The 17,509-nt window shown below is 42.7% G+C and overlaps 1 protein-coding gene across 1 annotated transcript in view; it reads right to left on the bottom strand.

The window, feature by feature from the left end:
• Map3k15 (mitogen-activated protein kinase kinase kinase 15) overlaps positions 1-12,662 on the bottom strand; it is a 116,084-nt gene extending 103,422 nt beyond the window's left edge. The window contains 1 exon segment of the mRNA XM_038316187.1: positions 12,147-12,662. Within this exon segment, the coding sequence (XP_038172115.1) occupies positions 12,147-12,507 (361 nt within the window). The 5' untranslated portion in view covers positions 12,508-12,662.
• Positions 12,663-17,509: the final 4,847 nt, after the last annotated feature.

Genomic DNA, 17,509 nt, shown 5'->3' with positions numbered 1-17,509 from the left:
GTATGAATAGGGCATAATCACTTTCCTCAAACAGCTCTTATAGTACAGGGACTGAGGAGATAGCTCATCCAATAAAGTGCTTTTTGTGTCAGCATGCCAGCATGGGGACCTAAGATTTAGCCCCAGAACTCACATAGAGTATCGGGCATGGTAGTGCATACTTCCCTAGGTAGAGAGGTGGAGACAAGTTGATACCTGGTTCACTAGCCAGCTAGCCCAGCCTAATCAGTAAACTTGAGGTCCTAGTGAAGACTGTCTCGAGACAGGTTTGATAGTTCCTAAGAAATGACACCCAAGGTTCACCTCTGTCCTGCATATGCACAAATATGCACAGGCACTTCTCCCCACAAATAAATATATCTATGTACACACACACACACACACACACACACACACACAGAGAGAGAGAGAGAGAGAGAGAGAGAGAGAGAGAGAGAGAGAGAGAGAGAGACAGAGACCTAGGTAGGCAACCAAAAGGAAGAAGAGTTTCTGTGCCAAAGGCCAAAGGCTAGATAAATTGGAAGAATCTCAGTGATAGATATACCCCTCAGTAAGGTTCTCAACCATACTTGGGCAGGTGGCAGTTAATAGAAGCCTGGACAAATTTGTAAGACTTATGCAACTAAACTGGAGTGTCAATAGAGGGTGAAAATGGAAGGGAGGAGTGTTTTTTAGGAAGAAAAGAAAATGCAAAGGACCAGAGGCAAGACAGGATGCAATGTTAATATGAGAGCCAGAACACCTTTGGAGACGAATCTGGAAGGGTTACTAGGTAACAGGTCGTAACAGCATCCCAAGGGGACTGGAGTCTACTTTGAGGCAATAAGGAGCTTCTGGTAAGGTTCTTGAAAAACCTTTTTATTATAGACACACACAGGGTATAATGAAATTCCAATGATCCTCATCTCACAAATTATAAGTCCATGAGAGGCTTCCTTTTATCTCTACTGTCACCCACCCCATGCCCTTCTATATTCTTTTGAGCAAATACTAGATGCTATATTATTTTCTCCCTAAAGATTTCAGAATGTGTGGCTGAAATATGAGAACTTGAAGAAAAATTAATAGTATCAATGTCTCACCTAGAGGCATTTTATTTTAAAAACAGTCATAGGAGGTTTTAACACAGGAGTCCATGGTATTAAATTTTACCCATTAAGAGTTTATCGCTAATAAAAGGACAAACATATATGCTGAGGAAATACTTTACAACTCAGCTGGGTCACTTTATCTCAAATGGACAATTCCACACCCTGCAGACATTGCACAGAGTCAAAAATAACAGCAGAGTACATTAGGTAGTCTGCCTACTCGATTCTTCCCTGGACTCTATTACTTATCAAAATTAAATTTAAGTGCTTCACAGGGAGCTATTGTAAGTGGCAACAATGGTGCTAACTCCAAGGCCACAGTGACTACTAACATTAATTAGAGGATAGGAAGTAAAGGGAAGGAAAAACAAGAGTGTGGTGGGAAGAGGCAGAGCCCAGAGCTGAAGGATAGCAGACCTTAAGTCACACAGTTCATCTCTGTAGGAGTCTTGAACTTGATGAAGTGGCCTTTTTGCTAAGTGGGTTACATTTTTATCTGATAACATAAATTTCTTCCTTTCTGTGCCCATTCAATATTCTTCACTGGAATCTGGATACTGGCTTTACCACCTCCAGAAAGGTAGCCTTCTGTGCCTTTACCCAGATCTTGGACAGAGATTCTCCAGTACCAATTAAAACTAGATAGGTGACTACCTCTATCCAAGAAGGAATTCAGACTTAGGAGACAGTGGCTGGAGGACTGCAAATTTCAGGTCAGCCTGAGCTACATGGCAAAACTGTCTCAGCAACCACCCCTTCTCCAAATTCTAAGCAATTCATGTTCAATAATAAAAGCATTTCAAATCTGAAAAAAGAAATTGAAACAGGGAGGGTCTCACTATGTAGACAGACCAGGCTAGCCTTAAATTCATAGAATTATGCCTGCCTCTGCCTCCCACATGCTGGATTAAAGGTGTGTGTCATTATGCTGGACTCCTCAAACTTGAAACTTTTACTTACATCTGTTAGTCAAGTGAATAGACTGAATTCACCATGAGGATTTGTACCTAGACAAGATTCAACTGGTTTGTTTTTGGAGCAACTATGGCACTAATATAGCATCAAATTTCTAACTGCTAATTCTGATAAGACACTAGACTGCAATTTTTTGAGAGGCCACCAATTCAAATAATCTCAGTACTCAAGAGGTAGGAGGCAGGAGGATTGCTGTGAGTTCCAGATCAGCCTAGGTTACAATGTGAGACTGCATTTCAAAACAAAAAACAACAAAACTACAAACAAGGAGAGGAGAAAAGATGACAGACAGACAGACAGACAGAGAGGACACTCAATCATTTCAGATCGTTACTTATCACAACCTTCATAAGCTTTGACATGAAAAATCCCTCTAGACATCTCAGCTGTGTTTCAGTAACCCTTCAGAAGACAGGTAAGGAACAATCTGCCTTTACTTTGCAGGTAGGGAAAATGAAGCACAAAGCTATTAACAGACTCTTCAAGGTCACTTAACGGGCAGAACAAAGAGGGTCTCAAACACACCTTTTCTGCCCCCAGTCTTAGGCTGGCCTGTGCCTAGATGAGACTACTTTCCTGACTCACTTGCTAAAACTGAGCTACCTGGGAGGAAAAAAATTTATGTATCAGACTAAATCTTAGGTAAACAGATCACAGATTAAAAAAAAGAGAGATAAAATGCAGGTTTTCATTACCAAATGCATTCTGTGCGCTTAGCAACCATTACCTCCCAAAGTTCCTACCAGTCAGTTCTTAGTGATGCAGGCAAGCCTTGCTGTGGGGTGGGGGCTGCTATAAAGCACAACCCATCCTCTCTGGTCACAAGGCAATGAGGCAGCCATGCACACACACTCCTATATAGGTGTTTACTCTCTTTAGGAAGTGATTCCCCATCAGAGAATGCAAAAAGCCAAGGATCCTGTTCAAATCTAAACTAACAGGATATTGTCTGAATTAATCACTGAAATACCCCTCAAAAATTTATCGATTATAATTATTCCAAATGTGTTAATGTGAAATAATATGAAATACATAGGGTTTTAATTCATTTAAAGCCCTTAAATTCTTAAAACTTTTTGATAAAACTTGCTGAAGATCAAGGCAGCAAAACTCCATCATGGACAGGGGAGGTGGTTCTACCTGTCCTTTGCCTAGCTAAGACACTTCTGGCAATTGATGGCTGCTTGGGAAGCGAGAGTTAGCTTTCTTTAGGTATACGGTCCCTGGGAGGCTAGCCATGCTCTAGTAGATGGCCCTATACCCACGCACATACAGGCAAGTACTAAACAGATTTGGTGGATTTTTTTCCTTAAGAAAAAAAGGTATATAAAGTTGGCAGAGAAAAGTAGTTGGGGTAATAGGAGAGGAATTGTAGGGGAGGGAATAAGGGATGGATTTGATCCAAACACATTATATGTGTGTGTAACATTGCCAGTTTAAAAAGACCATTTGATCAATTGAAAACAAAATTTTGTAGTTTTTTTTGTATAGAGAGGGCCCACAGGAAGATGAAGAGCCAGGGTCTCAGGTAGCACAGGCTCGCCCTGAACTTGCTATGTAGCAACAAATGATGTTGAACTTCTCACCCTCTTTTCTGTACTACTATAGGTGCTAAGATTACAGGAGTAAGTACATCACCATGCCTGACCTTTAAACATTTTTGTTAAATATTTTATAGGTAACAAACAAAACCACACTGTTTAGCGCACTTTAAAAGTACTGAATTTATACATCATGGCATTAGTTAATGGTATGATAGCAAATGATTTACCACATAGTAATTGTGTGCGCACACTGGCTCATGCCAGTCTTTAAATACACTCCAGGTTGTCTGTAAACCTATCTTCCTCCCAGTAGAAAAAAAAAAGAAATGATTGTAAATGAGAGTTTTTTTCCTTTGTTTCTCTAAACAAAAAGCTAGAGTTCAGAATAAGTTTTCTGCCAGAGACATTTAGAAATATAATTGGACATATGGTAATGCTGGTCCCATTAAAACTGCCTTAAAAACAAAAAGCTCACCTTTATGGAACAGAGCCATGTCTACTGACTTCTACTAAAATTATATCTGTCTTTATCATTGTTCCTCATTTCCAATAAACTTCAGGTGAGGCCAGTACAAAGAATGCTGTGAAGTGTCATTTAAACTTATCTTTCCATTTAAAGAGAGGGAAAACCCCTTATTTTTCCAGACCATACTATGCAGAAAATGCTAACCTACCAAACCAGCGTCAAGGGTTTATTTAGCACATCCTTACCTGGTGCTATCATCAGATGGGTTAACTTGCTTGGGGTTTTTGAGATTTGATTAGGAAGAAGAAAGGTGAAGAGTAGGGACCCATCAAGAAACTTCATCTTTTGCCTTCTAGTACTTATTTTTAAGACCAAAATAAACCATATATAAGCAAACTATGTGTGCCCACTAAGGTGAACAGACTCATGGTGTCTAATTTCCTTTTACTCACAGTGAAGTGTTTGTAAAGCAGGGCATGGCATGACTTAAGGCACTTTGACTTTTGCACAAGAAAGCTGCTTTCCCAGCTAGCAATGCAGACCAACAATGTTCCGAATTATACTTCAAGCTAGGCTGCAGTTTAAGTAGCGTCATCACCATCCGTGCTGTCACATTTCCACAGTCCCTATTCTGGCTTCCTTTGAATTTACTGCATTCTCATCACATGGTAGTTTCTTTTCAGATTTCTTCTACTGTTTCATTAAGAGGAAATTTTAGGGGTCTTATTTCTTAGCAGGGTTTTCTAAGCACAACCCCTACATTCAAGAAGTGTTGTGTCACCTTTGAGATATATAATTTTTTAGAGCAGAGCTGGTTTGTTGTGCTATTGCCACATGCCACCAACCATGAAAAGGTCAGGAAGCTTTTCTATGATATTGAAAACAATCATAGGGAACAGGTCCTAAACTGATGCTCTTCTCTATTTGTCTCACTGAAGTGTTGGTCAATGGGAAAGGACTCGAGGATTTTAATTTGACATCTACTTCCTCAACAATCACACTGCTATCTTTACTTAAGAAAATCAACTGTTCCTTCAAGATTACTAAACATAGAGACTGTTTTCATGGTTTATTTTTTTATATTTAAAAATTTCCATCTCCTCCCCTCCTCCTCCTCCTTCCCTCCCCTCCCCTCCACCCATACCCCCTCCCTCTCCAGGCCAAGGAGTCCCTACTCTATGATAAGACCAAGGTTCTCCCAACTCCCCCCAGGTCCAGGAAGGTGATCAAACAAGCTGAGAAGGCTCCCACAGAGCCCGTCCATGCAGAAGAATCGAAGCCCAGCGCCATTGTCCTTGGCTTCTCAGTCAGCCCCCACTGTCGGCCACATTCAGAGAGTCCGGTTTGGTTGCATGTTCCATCAGTCCCATTCCAACTGGAGTTGGTGATCTCCTTAAACATAGAGACTTTTGCGTGACTTCTGATTTCACCTCTTCTATGCTTTACATTTCCTCGTTGGCATCTATTGCCACAGCCTTTAAAGGCAACTGGATCCATTCAGTACTAATGACTCACTGCTGGATATGAAACTATCCTTCTTTGTCCTTACCTCTTCTAGATTCATTGTATTTTCTCATGTCTGATTTCCACTGTAAAATGAATTCAGAGTGCTTATTATTTGTATTGACCATACGTCCATTAGTCATAGGCTTTACAAAGACTTAGCTGTATCTTAGTAACAAGCAGCACTCTAGATGCAGAATTCTCCTTCTCAGGACAGAACTCATTTCCAAATAAACCCATCTAACATGGTTTGAAATTTGGGTCTTGTGAAATCTAATGAAAATCCAACAGTCATTCTAAACTTCAAAATGGCAATTGCTCCCAGTTCATATAACAAATATTTGGAAACCACAGTTTTATATAGGATTTGACTGTGTCCCTAAAGGTTCATGTGTTAGAATATCTTATATCCAGTGTGGTAGTATAAAGCTAGTAGGTAGGACCTTTAAGAGCTGGGTACTAATATAACTTTATACTTTAAATAAATGCATTATATCCCAATAAAGTTGTCTAAAAAACCTAAGTACTGGAATATTCATAATGGCAGCACTATTTATCTTAGATAGAACCAACTCAAATGCTTCTTTATAACAGAAAATAAATTGCGGCATCTTCTTGCACTGAAATACTACAGTAGTGGCTCCCAACCAGTGGCTCAAAACCCCTTGGGAGGGGCAAATGGTCCTTTCACAGGGTTCACCTAAACCATTAGAAAACACGGATGTTTACATTAAAATACATGACAGTAGCAAAATTACAGTTAGGAAGTAGCAATGAAAGTAATTTTATGGTTGGGGTCACTACAACATAAGAATTGTATTAAAGGGTCACAGTATTAGGAAGGCTGAGAATCACTGTACTATAGAGAAATGGCAAGGGATAAGCTATGGCTACAATGATGTCATAGAGGTAGCCCACAAAGCAACAGTAAACAAAAGGAGACAGACATGTAAAGGTACAAGCTGAAATTATATTTATAAAAAAGGACAATATTAGGCAGAACTCACCCACCTTTTCTGTATATGCTGTGTCTCAACTGAACAGGAAAACAAAATGCACACTGAAAGCTGGATTGGGGTCTTTTTCTTCAGTTCAGAGCAAGGAACGGAGAGGAAGTTCATTCTTTAATCACAAAAACTCAGGAATCTTTTCCTAAAAACTACAGGAGACCATACTATGTGATGATTGTTTAAGAGATTTAAATCTGAGTCTCGACTGCACCAAGCAATACACTATACACCAAAGTAGTGGCAGGAGTTAGAGAGGAACGGTACAGAGAGAACTGATAGTAAGCATTTGCTCAAGTCAAGGTACTGACACTTACTTGGACACATTTTTAAGCAAGACTCAGATATATTCAGCCAACATATAATAGAGTAGACTTTCAAATTCTGACGCGTAAACCCAAGCGTTCCAAGGGTCAGTGGATTATTAGGATGGACACATGTTGGTCTGTTTAGACAGATTTTTCTTCAGATGGCAGACAGGCCCTTAGTCTAAAGAACCTGGACTTCTGAGCCTTTCAAGGATGAGAAGAAAGGCCACAGCCAGGGTCCTGTTACCAATCTCTAAATGTTAGATTCATCCTAGGCCAAGACTAGCCTCTCTAATTTTTTAAGCTAAGGTGTCTTGCTCAGAACATCAGTTTCATTAGAGAAAGCTCTGAGATGTAAAAGTGAAAACTGTAAGCTTTCAGGAGATTACATGGACTAGTTGTCGGCATAACTATAACCTTGAAGGCATTTTAGGTATGCAGGCTAAAAAGCTCTAAAAGATATTCTAAATCAGACTGCATCATCAAAAATCACCAACAAATGGACGAATTAGCAAGAGAGAGAGGCTCATGGCTCACGGCTTTGACAAAGTACTTAAACACAAAAGATATTAAAAGCTGAAAATTCAACAAGGTAACAACACAATTGATAGGTAAGTGACTTCATATTCATGTCACAAACATCACTTAGAAAGGTGCACGACATCATTATTAGGTAAGACATATTAAATCTACCAATGAGAAACTACTATACTCCTCACTAAAAAGCTAAATTTTAAAAGATCAATACTTCAAAGTATTGATGAGGCTATGAAAATGTCATGCATTGTTTCTGGGAATATAAAAGAGTATAACCACTTTAGATAAAGTGTTTTAAGATCCTTATATATCCGAAAATACAGCTAATTTTTGAACTTAGCCATTTCACTCCTAGCTATTCCAAGAAGAATGAGTAAACACTAGTCCACAAAAGACATACAGATGATCCCAGCAGTTTCCTTTGTAATAGCCTCAAACTGTAAGCAACCCAAATGTCCATTAATAGGAGAATGGTCTGAATATATTTGTGTGTGTGTGTGTGTGTGTGTGTGTGTGAGTGTGTGTGTGTGCACGCACATGCCTTTGTGTATATGGGAGCACATGTGGAGATCAGAGGTTGATGTTGCATCTTCCTTAACTGCTCTCCTCATTTTTTGAGACAGGGTCTTTCACTGAACTTGGAGTTTTGAGCTCGCTAACTGGGTAGCCCAGCTGTCACTACACCTGGCACCTGTAGCTTATTCTTATGATGGAATAGTACTTAGCATTAAAAAAGACAAAATTGCCATGTAATAACATGGGTTAATCTCAAAACCATCATGCTGAGTGAATGAAGCCACAAAAGATATACTGAGTCTATCTCAATTCTCAAGAAAGATAGCGCAATTCTAAAGTGATGGAAAAATCAGTCATTGCTTGGGGTCTAGAATGCAGTGAGGGAAGTGGAAGGAGACACGGGTGGGAAGACAGAAGTCTATATGGTGATAGAGTCTGAATTACACAAGGCCTAGTCACTTTCATTGCTGTACATGTAGCAAATATAGTAACAAGTTTGGGTGTGGAATGGGTAGGAAAGAGATAACAGAATGAGGGGTGGGGATTATAACTCAGTGGTATAACAGTTGCCTTGCATGTATAAGTCCCTAGGTTCAATCCCTGGTATCAAAGGAAAGTTTGAATGTTAAGAATTGCTGAAGCTTGGTTCTACACATGCTTGAAATTTTCCATAGTAAACATAATTTAAGAACGAGAAAGGGAAAAAGAACAAGAATTATCAAATGCACCTTCTCTTTTCCTCCCCTCTCTGAGTCCAATTCTGACTGCCCTCTAGTCTACCCTCAAAGCTAGAATGAAATCGACTTCCAAGTCCTGAAATTCCCTCCCCCACCAATCACAAAATCAAGCCCCGGAACCCACCAAGCATTTATACCAAACCTTATCACACCCAATTGCTCAAACCCTGCCCAAAGAAATGGGAAACATGATTTTTTCCAGTGTACCCTGTATAAGTTCACTATTTAACTAGGATTTGACTAGCAGCTATCTCAAAGCCTGATACACAGAGGGCCTTAAATGTTTATGGCATATACCAAAACTGCTTGGAATCAAAAATAATACATATTCCATAGTAACAAATACTATAAGCCAGTAAAGCAATGGACCCACGGCTAATAAATCTCTCTATTTAGAATGCACTCAAGGTGAGTAGCCATGGTTCAATTAAATTCTGCAGCTGAAATGTTTCTTTCCACTTTGCTAAGGACTAAAGAGCATTCCAGGCTTAATGCTGAGCGAGTAGCGGTAACAGCAGCACAGAAAAGAGGCAGCTCAGAAAAGGCCTACCAAAGGCCTGGAGGTGGGGGCGCGGTCAGAAAACAGCTGATGTCTGGGCAGGAGCTCATGCAGTCTTATCCCTGGAGTAAATGAATACATGGTGGCACATCAGGCCACTCTCTCCAGCGGGGACAGAATAAGCCAGAGGTCCAAGACCATCTTTAATCTCCTGTTACATTTATTTTTAAAAATCATACTTACATAGCTGTGAATAACCACAAAGAAAATTATTGCTATCATTCTATTTCCATCCAATTGCCAAGGTTTCCGGTCTAGTGTACTCAGCATTAAGTTCTTTTGTTTTCCAAGATTCTGCTTTATGTATGCTAAGCAGGTGCCGTGCCACTAAGGCACATTCCCAGCTCCAGTGTGAGTTCTTTTAGATTTTTCCATCAGCCTGTAGCTTTCCTGAAGCTCCTCTAATCAACCTTTTACTAAGATACACACACACACACACACACACACACAACCATACAAAACAGTAAAAGAGCCCCGCGTTGAGTTGCTATGAGAACAGAAGACAGGAAGTGCCTAAGTCACACCTCTATGGTTTCCCCCCACAATACACTTGGGGCAGTTCAACAGTTGCCCTCCCTCACTAATCCTGTTCTAGAACAGCACTGCTAAGGAGTCCTTCCACTATGAGGAAAACATCCCATATCTTTGCTATCCCCCACACAGCACCTAACTGTCCATATTCGGCACTTGAAACAGGCTATTCTGACTCCACGGATCATATTTTACATTTAAACCAATTTAAATGTTAATGGCTACTTGTGGCCAGAGGCTACTCAATTGAACATCGTGGTTTTAGAGGGGTTTTTTTTTCACAAAACAGCCAATGACAGATTTCTATCTTTTTGGTGGAAAATGACAAAAAGGTTGTGAGCGTGGCGATCAGGAAGCCAGGAAAGGGCAGGGCTGTGGAGGTCATCTGTTTAATAAAGAACTCCGCTTACTGCAGCAGCATGGGCCGAAATTCTTTATTCCCGAGCAGGGCAATAATAAAGGCTGGCCAAAGGATTCACGGTGTAGGCAAAAGTCAACAGTGTGAACCCAGAGTGAGCAAAGGTGATTCTCCCTCCGGGTGCTCGGGTTTCATGTCGGCACTGTGACATCCGGTCTGTTCAAAGGAGCCTGCTGAAGCAGCTGAAGGTGTGCCACTCAGGCATGTGAACACACACTACTAGACCCAGAAAAGCAGACGCTGCACACGGATGTTTCAACTGGCTAGCAGCAGGCAAGGGGAGAGCTGGACCCGAGGGCCCAAAGAACATTTTACTTTTCAAACTCCATTTGGGAGCAAAATGAATAAAAGTCGAGAAAAACGGAGTGGTTCTAGGTGAAGTGGGCTCCTGAACAACTTCTCTGAAAAGACATGCTGCTCAAGAGAATACTCAGCATGGTCAGAAATGTCAAGAGAGTGTGCTCAGCGGGTACAGCTGCCACTTGTTTGAACAAGCCTGACGCCCCACCTCTTTCCAGATGGGAGAGGGTTTGGCCATTTGCTGTGAAAAAAAAAAAGCTACATCCGGGCTGCCTCCTGTAAACAAGCTGAATTGATTGCTGTTTAGGGGGTAGGGGGTAGGGGGTAGGGGGTGGGAGGGTGGCTCAGTGGTAGAACTTGCCAAACACGCAAAAGCGCTGAGTTTTATACACACAGCTAAGACGTCTATCCTGCTATAACGACATGCCATGAACACTGTTTGAAAACAACCCCCAAAGGCTCTGCTCAAATGCTTTTAGGTTTAAGATAGGTAGATACTGTTCTTTCCATTTGCCCAGTGGAGGAACTAAGGCACCAATAGCCCCTAGTAATTACTGTGTCGTATACAATGCTTATGAATGCCGTCCTGGTCTCACAAATTTGTTCCAAAGGTTAAGTAAGGAAAACAGGCAGGTAAGAATTCATTCTACACGGGAAGGAACTGTTGTCAATTCAAAGCAGAGATGGGAAAACCGGATTGTTATGTTGCACTCACTACAGTGAGCCTGGAACAGGGTCTTAGTCTAGCAATGGATTACATTTTGAGATTAAAAACCATCATGTCGTGGTAGATTACACCCCACCATAAGCCTGTGAAAGTGTCCAAAAGGCCACCGGGAAGCGCCACCACACACATGCATGCCAGGCAGTAATTGCCACTTTCTGGTTGTAGAATGGAATCACCTGGAAGAATTAAACACTCCCAAGGCTTCACATTGGATGTCATTGGGTCTGAGATGGGCAAGATTTTGTTTTGCTTGATTCAGACAAGGTCTCATTTTGGACCCTAGGCTGGCCTCAAACTCTGTACACAGCAGAGGTTGGCCCTGAACTTGTAATTCTCCTGTCTCTGTCTCCTGGGATTAGGAAGGTGAGCCATTTTACCTAACAAGATTTAAACGGCAGCTCTCCCAGATGACTGAAGTGATTAACTTACACTGGGGTTATGCCAGGAGAAAACAAGGTGGGGAACAGGTTCAACGTCATCTAAGATCAGTGGTTCTCAACCTTCCTAACGTTACAACCCTTTCATACAGTTCTTCGTGTGTGGTGACCCCCAACCATAAAATTATTTTCGTTACTACTTCATAGCTGTAATTTCGCTTCCATTATGAGTCGGAATGCTGATATCTGTTACGTCACAGGTGTCTCGACCTGGTTGCAATCCAGTGTCTTAGGCACTACAGCGTGTTGTTGGCTACTATAAAAAAACAAGATGAAATGGGTCTAAGTGCCTGCAGTCTCTATCTGTCCAAGGGCTCCTTACTTGTTCTCCCCTGACCAGGAGGTAGAGATTTGCCCTAAGCATCAACGGTGGGAGGATGGAAGGGGAGACCGCGGGAGAGGGCCAGGGCAGAGTGGAGGAGTGGCAGGGCTTGCGAGACAGCTAGGACAGCAGGAGGGAGGTGGGAACCAAGGGGGCACCCGCCCTCACCTGCATCGTAGAAGGCATCGAGCACGGCCGTCTCCCCGAAGTCGAGCTCCCCGAAGGGTATGGAGGTGAGGTGGGCGCCCTCGGCTTCACAGGCTCGAAGGAGGCACTTGAGAGCCCCGGCCTCGGGGTCGCCAGCCGCCGCCCCCTGAGAACTCTCGCTGCGCACATACACAGCCCTGAGAGCCCGGCGCGGCCCTTGGCCGACCTCAGCCTCGCAGCCGGAGCCCGAGGCGGCGTCCCCTGCGCCCTCGGGTCCCGCCAGCCCCGCCTCGCCCTCGGACCCCTGCGGCAGCCTGCCCTGGGGCAAGTCGCCTGCCTCCTCCAGCACCTCAGCTGGGGCCGGCCTGCCGCTGCCCTCCATGTGACTGGCCCGCGAGGCTGGTGGCTTCGAAGCTGAGCCGCTATCCCCGCGGCACCTGCTGCTTCAGGAGACGGACGGCAACTGGAGGGACTCGGAGCGTGCGTGCCGAGAGCCCGTGGTGCGCAGGTGACGACGACAGCGTCCTTGCTCAGCTGCTGCCAGAGCCGGAGCGAAGCTCAGGGCTGGCTTGCCCCGAGCGCCCTTTGAAAGCCCACGAGAAAGAGGCGGGGGCTCGGACGTCAGGACCGGTGGAGGGGGCGGCTGCGAGAGCCACGGGGCAGGAGCGGGGAGGGCTCCCCCTGCCGGCTCCCCTGCGCAGCGCCCCCCAGCTCGGCCTCTGGCGGAGCCAGGGATTACAGGGGTTAGGTTGATAAGATTTCTTGGGTCCCCCCTCATCCTTCCCTTTAGAAGCTAGTTTCCTACTTTGCTTGCTTGCTTCTTTCCTTCCTTCCTTTTTTCCTTTTTTCCTCCTTCCTTTCTTCCTCTTTCTTCTTTTGCTTTCCTTTCCCTCTTTCTTTCCTTTTGTCCTTTTTTTCTTTTTTTCCCCTCCAAACAAGTAGAAGCCTTTACCCACAGCAGACTTCCAAGGCACCAATTGAATATCGATATTCAATTCTCAACTAAATACAGATGGCGCTTTAACTTCGCATCAGGATGAGCCATGCTTCATTTGGCACTCTTAATTGCCAAGTACATAGCCTGCCTGAGCCCCGTCTTGCAGCTCTATTTGTCTTGACTTTTGTAGTGACCTTGACAAGGTATGGGGAGGGTTTCAGCAACAAACCTTATTTGCCTGGAAAATAGCCCTCCGTAGAAGTGCACTGCCTGCCTGACCTCTGAATTACTAAGACTCCAAAGAGGTCTCCACTACATCTTCTGCACCTCACCGTGTTAGCCTCCAGTATTAAATTATATTTTAAACAGTAGAATGCACTACAAGTTGTCATAGAGAGGGCAGGCTGGAGTTTTTCATAACAACAGATCCAAGATATAATTTACAAACCATCCAGAACAAAATGACAAAATGACTTGATAGATTTCTTAGCATGGTTCCAGTTCTGTATCCATCACCATAATTTTAGAATACCCGAATCCTCCCCCAAACCCCAGGACCTATTAGAAATCATGTCATCCCATCCCCTGAACTATCTAGCCCCTAGCAAACCGCCAGCCCTGGCTCTAGATTTGCCTGCTGGGCATTTCATGTACTAGATGGAATCATACGAAGTATGAAAATGGGGTCTCATTTGCCTTGAGTCCAATGCTAGCAGGAGGGTTTCTGGGTTGCATGCTAAGTGTATGTTTAACCTTCAAAGAAATTCACTGCCTCCCAAAGTGGTTGCATCATCTCCCATGCTGCGGCAGTGTCTGAAGGTTCCATTTCCTCCATCCCCTCAACAGCACTTGGTATTACCTATCTTTCTCCATTAGAGCTCCTAGTGGGTATGAAATAGTAACTCGTTCTGATTTGACTTTGCAGTTCCCTGTCGAGTAAAGGCCGTCAGCATCTTGTGCTATACTTCTGTGTCCTTTGTGTAACTTCTTTTGGAGTATTATTACCTGTCTAGGTCATTTGCCCACTTTTCAGTTATTTTTTATTTTGTGTGTGCATGCAGGCACACATGTGCATGCATGTGGGGGCTACAAGACCTTGGGTGCTATTTCTCAGGCACCATCCACACCATCCAATTTAGTTCTGAGACAGGGTCTCTGTCTAAATAGGCTGGACTACCTGCCCAAAGAACCTGCCTGGCTCCACTTCGCCAGTGCTACACGCCAATTCTCCAAAAGACAGTAAAACATGTCCACAGAAATCCTTCAAGAAACCCTTCCCTAGTCCCAGCCCTAGTAGAAATCGGGAACATTCTGAGTGTCCGCATGGTGGGCTCTGAGGAAATCTGTGAGAACACTCAGACAGGACTCCGGCAAACTTTCAACAACCTTGTCCTAAGACTTGAAAAAAAAAATATGGTGCTATACAAGAACACGTGTGTTCTTTGCAAACTTGCAATGCATAATAGTAGTAATTTTCCTAATGTGCCTGTTTGTCTGAAATTACTCCAGTGACTGGCACAGCCTTTCAGAGGGCAGAGTTACCCATTTCAAACCTCTTTGCCAGTGTCTTACTGTTGTCTCTATGGCAGTCTTCTCGAATTCCAATCGTATCTCTCTGGGGCCTGGCTGATGGAGCAAAAAGCTCAGGAGTTGGGAATTATGGCTTGAATAGCATTTTTCTCTCAATACAAACCCTGCTGAGTAAAGAACCTACCATTTACCCAACTAACAAGCGCCTTCCCTGAAGTTGGCATACATAACACACTACCACATTGTCTCTAGCAATTTGCACACATGAAGAAGGCCTCAATGTCCAATGTTCTCCCCACTTCCCACAGCCCCTCTGAGGAGAAAATTGCAAAATGCTGGGTTAGTCTTGCTTGTTTAGCTGAACAGGTGGGTTTTTGTGTTTGTTTGTTTGTTTGTTTTTCTTACTTGTGCCTTTCCATTCACTAAAACTCATGTCCTGGAAGCCTCTTTGTCCTGTTGCAGAAGCGTCATCAAATGTTCTTCCGGATGTGGAGGAAAAACTCTCCTCTTTGTGCTTTCTCCCTGTGGATGGTAAGGTAATCTTCTTCTCCTGGGCAGCTTTCTGAGTACTGCCCCTAGGAGGTCTCCTTTTTCAGGTGATACCAGTCCCTTCCATTTCTCTAGGACATAATTTCCAGCCCATTTTCTACCTTGATGATTTTCTTCTAGAAGATTTCCTACTTGTCATCATTGCTATTTTGTGTGCATAAAAGACTTTTTAGAAATCAAGCTTGATTTGGAGATAATTGCATATTCATATGTAGACATAGGAAAGCGCAGAGAGCGAGCTAGTATACCTTTGACCTAGTTTTCCCCAGTAACAGCTTGTTACACTAGTAGTGCATTATCACGACCAGGATATTGACATTGCTCTAATGAAGATAGAAAACCAGCTCCATCACAAGCATGCATCCTGTTATCCTTTGGCAGCCGCAATCAGCTCAAGCCTCATCACCCTCAATCACTAACCACTGTGAACCACTAGTCAGTTCCCTATTTCTATAATTTTGTCATTTCAGGAGTGTTATATAAGCTAATCATGATGACACATACTTTCCAGCCCTTGGGAGGTAGAGACAAGTAGATCAAGAGTGTTGTAAAGGGAGGAGCCGGCTGCTTTCCCGGCCCGGCTAGCTTAACCCCCCCGAAATAACCACATAGAAATCTGTATTAATTAAATCACTGACTGGCCCATTAGCTCTAGCCTCTTATTGGCTAACTCTCACAATTTGATTCAACCCATTTCTAATAATCGGTGTGTCACAAGATCGTGGCTTACCGGGAAAGATTCAGCATGTCTGACCTGGCAGCTTCATGGCGGCAGCTCTCTCTGCCTGCCTTCTTCCTCCTAGAATTCTATTCTGTCTACTCCGCCCACCTAATTTTCTGCCCTATCAAAAGGTTAAGGCACTCTCTTTATTTAACCAATGAAAGTAACACACAGATAGAAGACCCTCCTACACCAAAGAGTTCAAGATCATCCTCAACAAATAGGGAGTCTGCAGCCGTAAAGAGAATCATACAGTGTGTAACCTTATGGATTATTTTCTACTCAGTGTAATTAATTACCTTGGGATTCAACTAAGTTGTCCCATGAATCAGTAGTCCTTTTATATTGTATATATGTGCCTCCCATTCTTTAAACCAGAGTCCAATTGAAGGATCTATGAATTGTTTCCATTTTGGAGTCATTATATTTTTTATGGCACATTTTCTTTTATTCATGGATCCCAGGTTTTATATGACTATATCAAACCAATATCTGTAAATATATATAAAATCATTTATCTATACTTTTAATTTAATTAAATTTTATTTTTTGACATGAGTACTGTAGTTACATAATTTCCACCCCTCCCACTCTTTCCTGAAGCTCTTCCTGTGTTCCTTTTTGGAGTCATTATAAAGAAAGCTACTAGGAACATCCATACACAAGTTTTTCTGTGAGCATGAGTTTTCATTTTTCTGAGCTAAATGTCCAGGAGTACAAATCCTAGGTCATAGGTGTGTGTGTGTGTGCGTGTGCGTGTGTGTGTGCGTGTGCGTGTGTGTGTTGCAGCTGCTGTTGTTTGATTTTGTTTCTGAGAGGCTGTTTTACTTCACAGTTCCACTTACAATATGTGCATGATCTAGTTTTCATAGCCTCAACAGCACTTAGTAGTAGTCTTGTGCTTTTAGAGTCATTCTGGTAAGTCTATGGTGATATAGCAATGTGGGGTTTTCTTCATTTTGTAATTTTACAATTTTTCAAACTGTGATTAAAATCTAATTGCATCATTCCCCGTCATTTATTGCCTTCAATCCCTCACATGCTCTCAACTCCCTCTCAAGTTGATAACCTCTTTTTCTATTTAGCATTATTGTATACAAATGCATAAATGTATAAATACGACCAGTTGAGTTTGGTATTGCTTGAGAGTATATGGTTTCAGGGCTGACCATTTTGTATTGGATAATCAATTAGGAGTAAATCCTTGGGAAAGACCAATCTATCTCTCAGTAGTCAGTAATTGATTGTAGTTGTCTACATCAGACTTCACCCTTCAGTGTTAGCGTGTCTATTGGTATTGTCATTGTTCATGTCTGGTTTAGGCAACCATACTGTTGAGGTATTGTGGGTGTAGCTTCCCTGTCATTTTGAGAAGACACAGTCTCACAGCTGACTTCCTGGTCACCTGGCTCTGATAATATTTTGCCTACTTTTCCACAATGCTCACTAAACCTTATGCACAAGAGTTGTGTTGTAGATGTATCTTTTGGGCCAGGCAACCCTTGATCATATGATCTCTGTATTTTTCTGTAATGGTCTCTGTTTGCAGCCAAGAGAGGCTTTTTTGATGCCAACTAGAGATACCTTGTTGCAGCTTTGATTTTCATTTTCCTAATGGCTAAGAGTGCTGAGTATCTTTGGGCGTGT

Source organism: Arvicola amphibius, chromosome X (assembly GCF_903992535.2).
Source record: "Arvicola amphibius chromosome X, mArvAmp1.2, whole genome shotgun sequence".
Classification (NCBI taxonomy): domain Eukaryota; kingdom Metazoa; phylum Chordata; class Mammalia; order Rodentia; family Cricetidae; genus Arvicola; species Arvicola amphibius.
The sequence above is the reverse complement of the archived record's forward strand: the minus strand, read 5'-3'. Positions and strand labels throughout refer to the sequence as shown.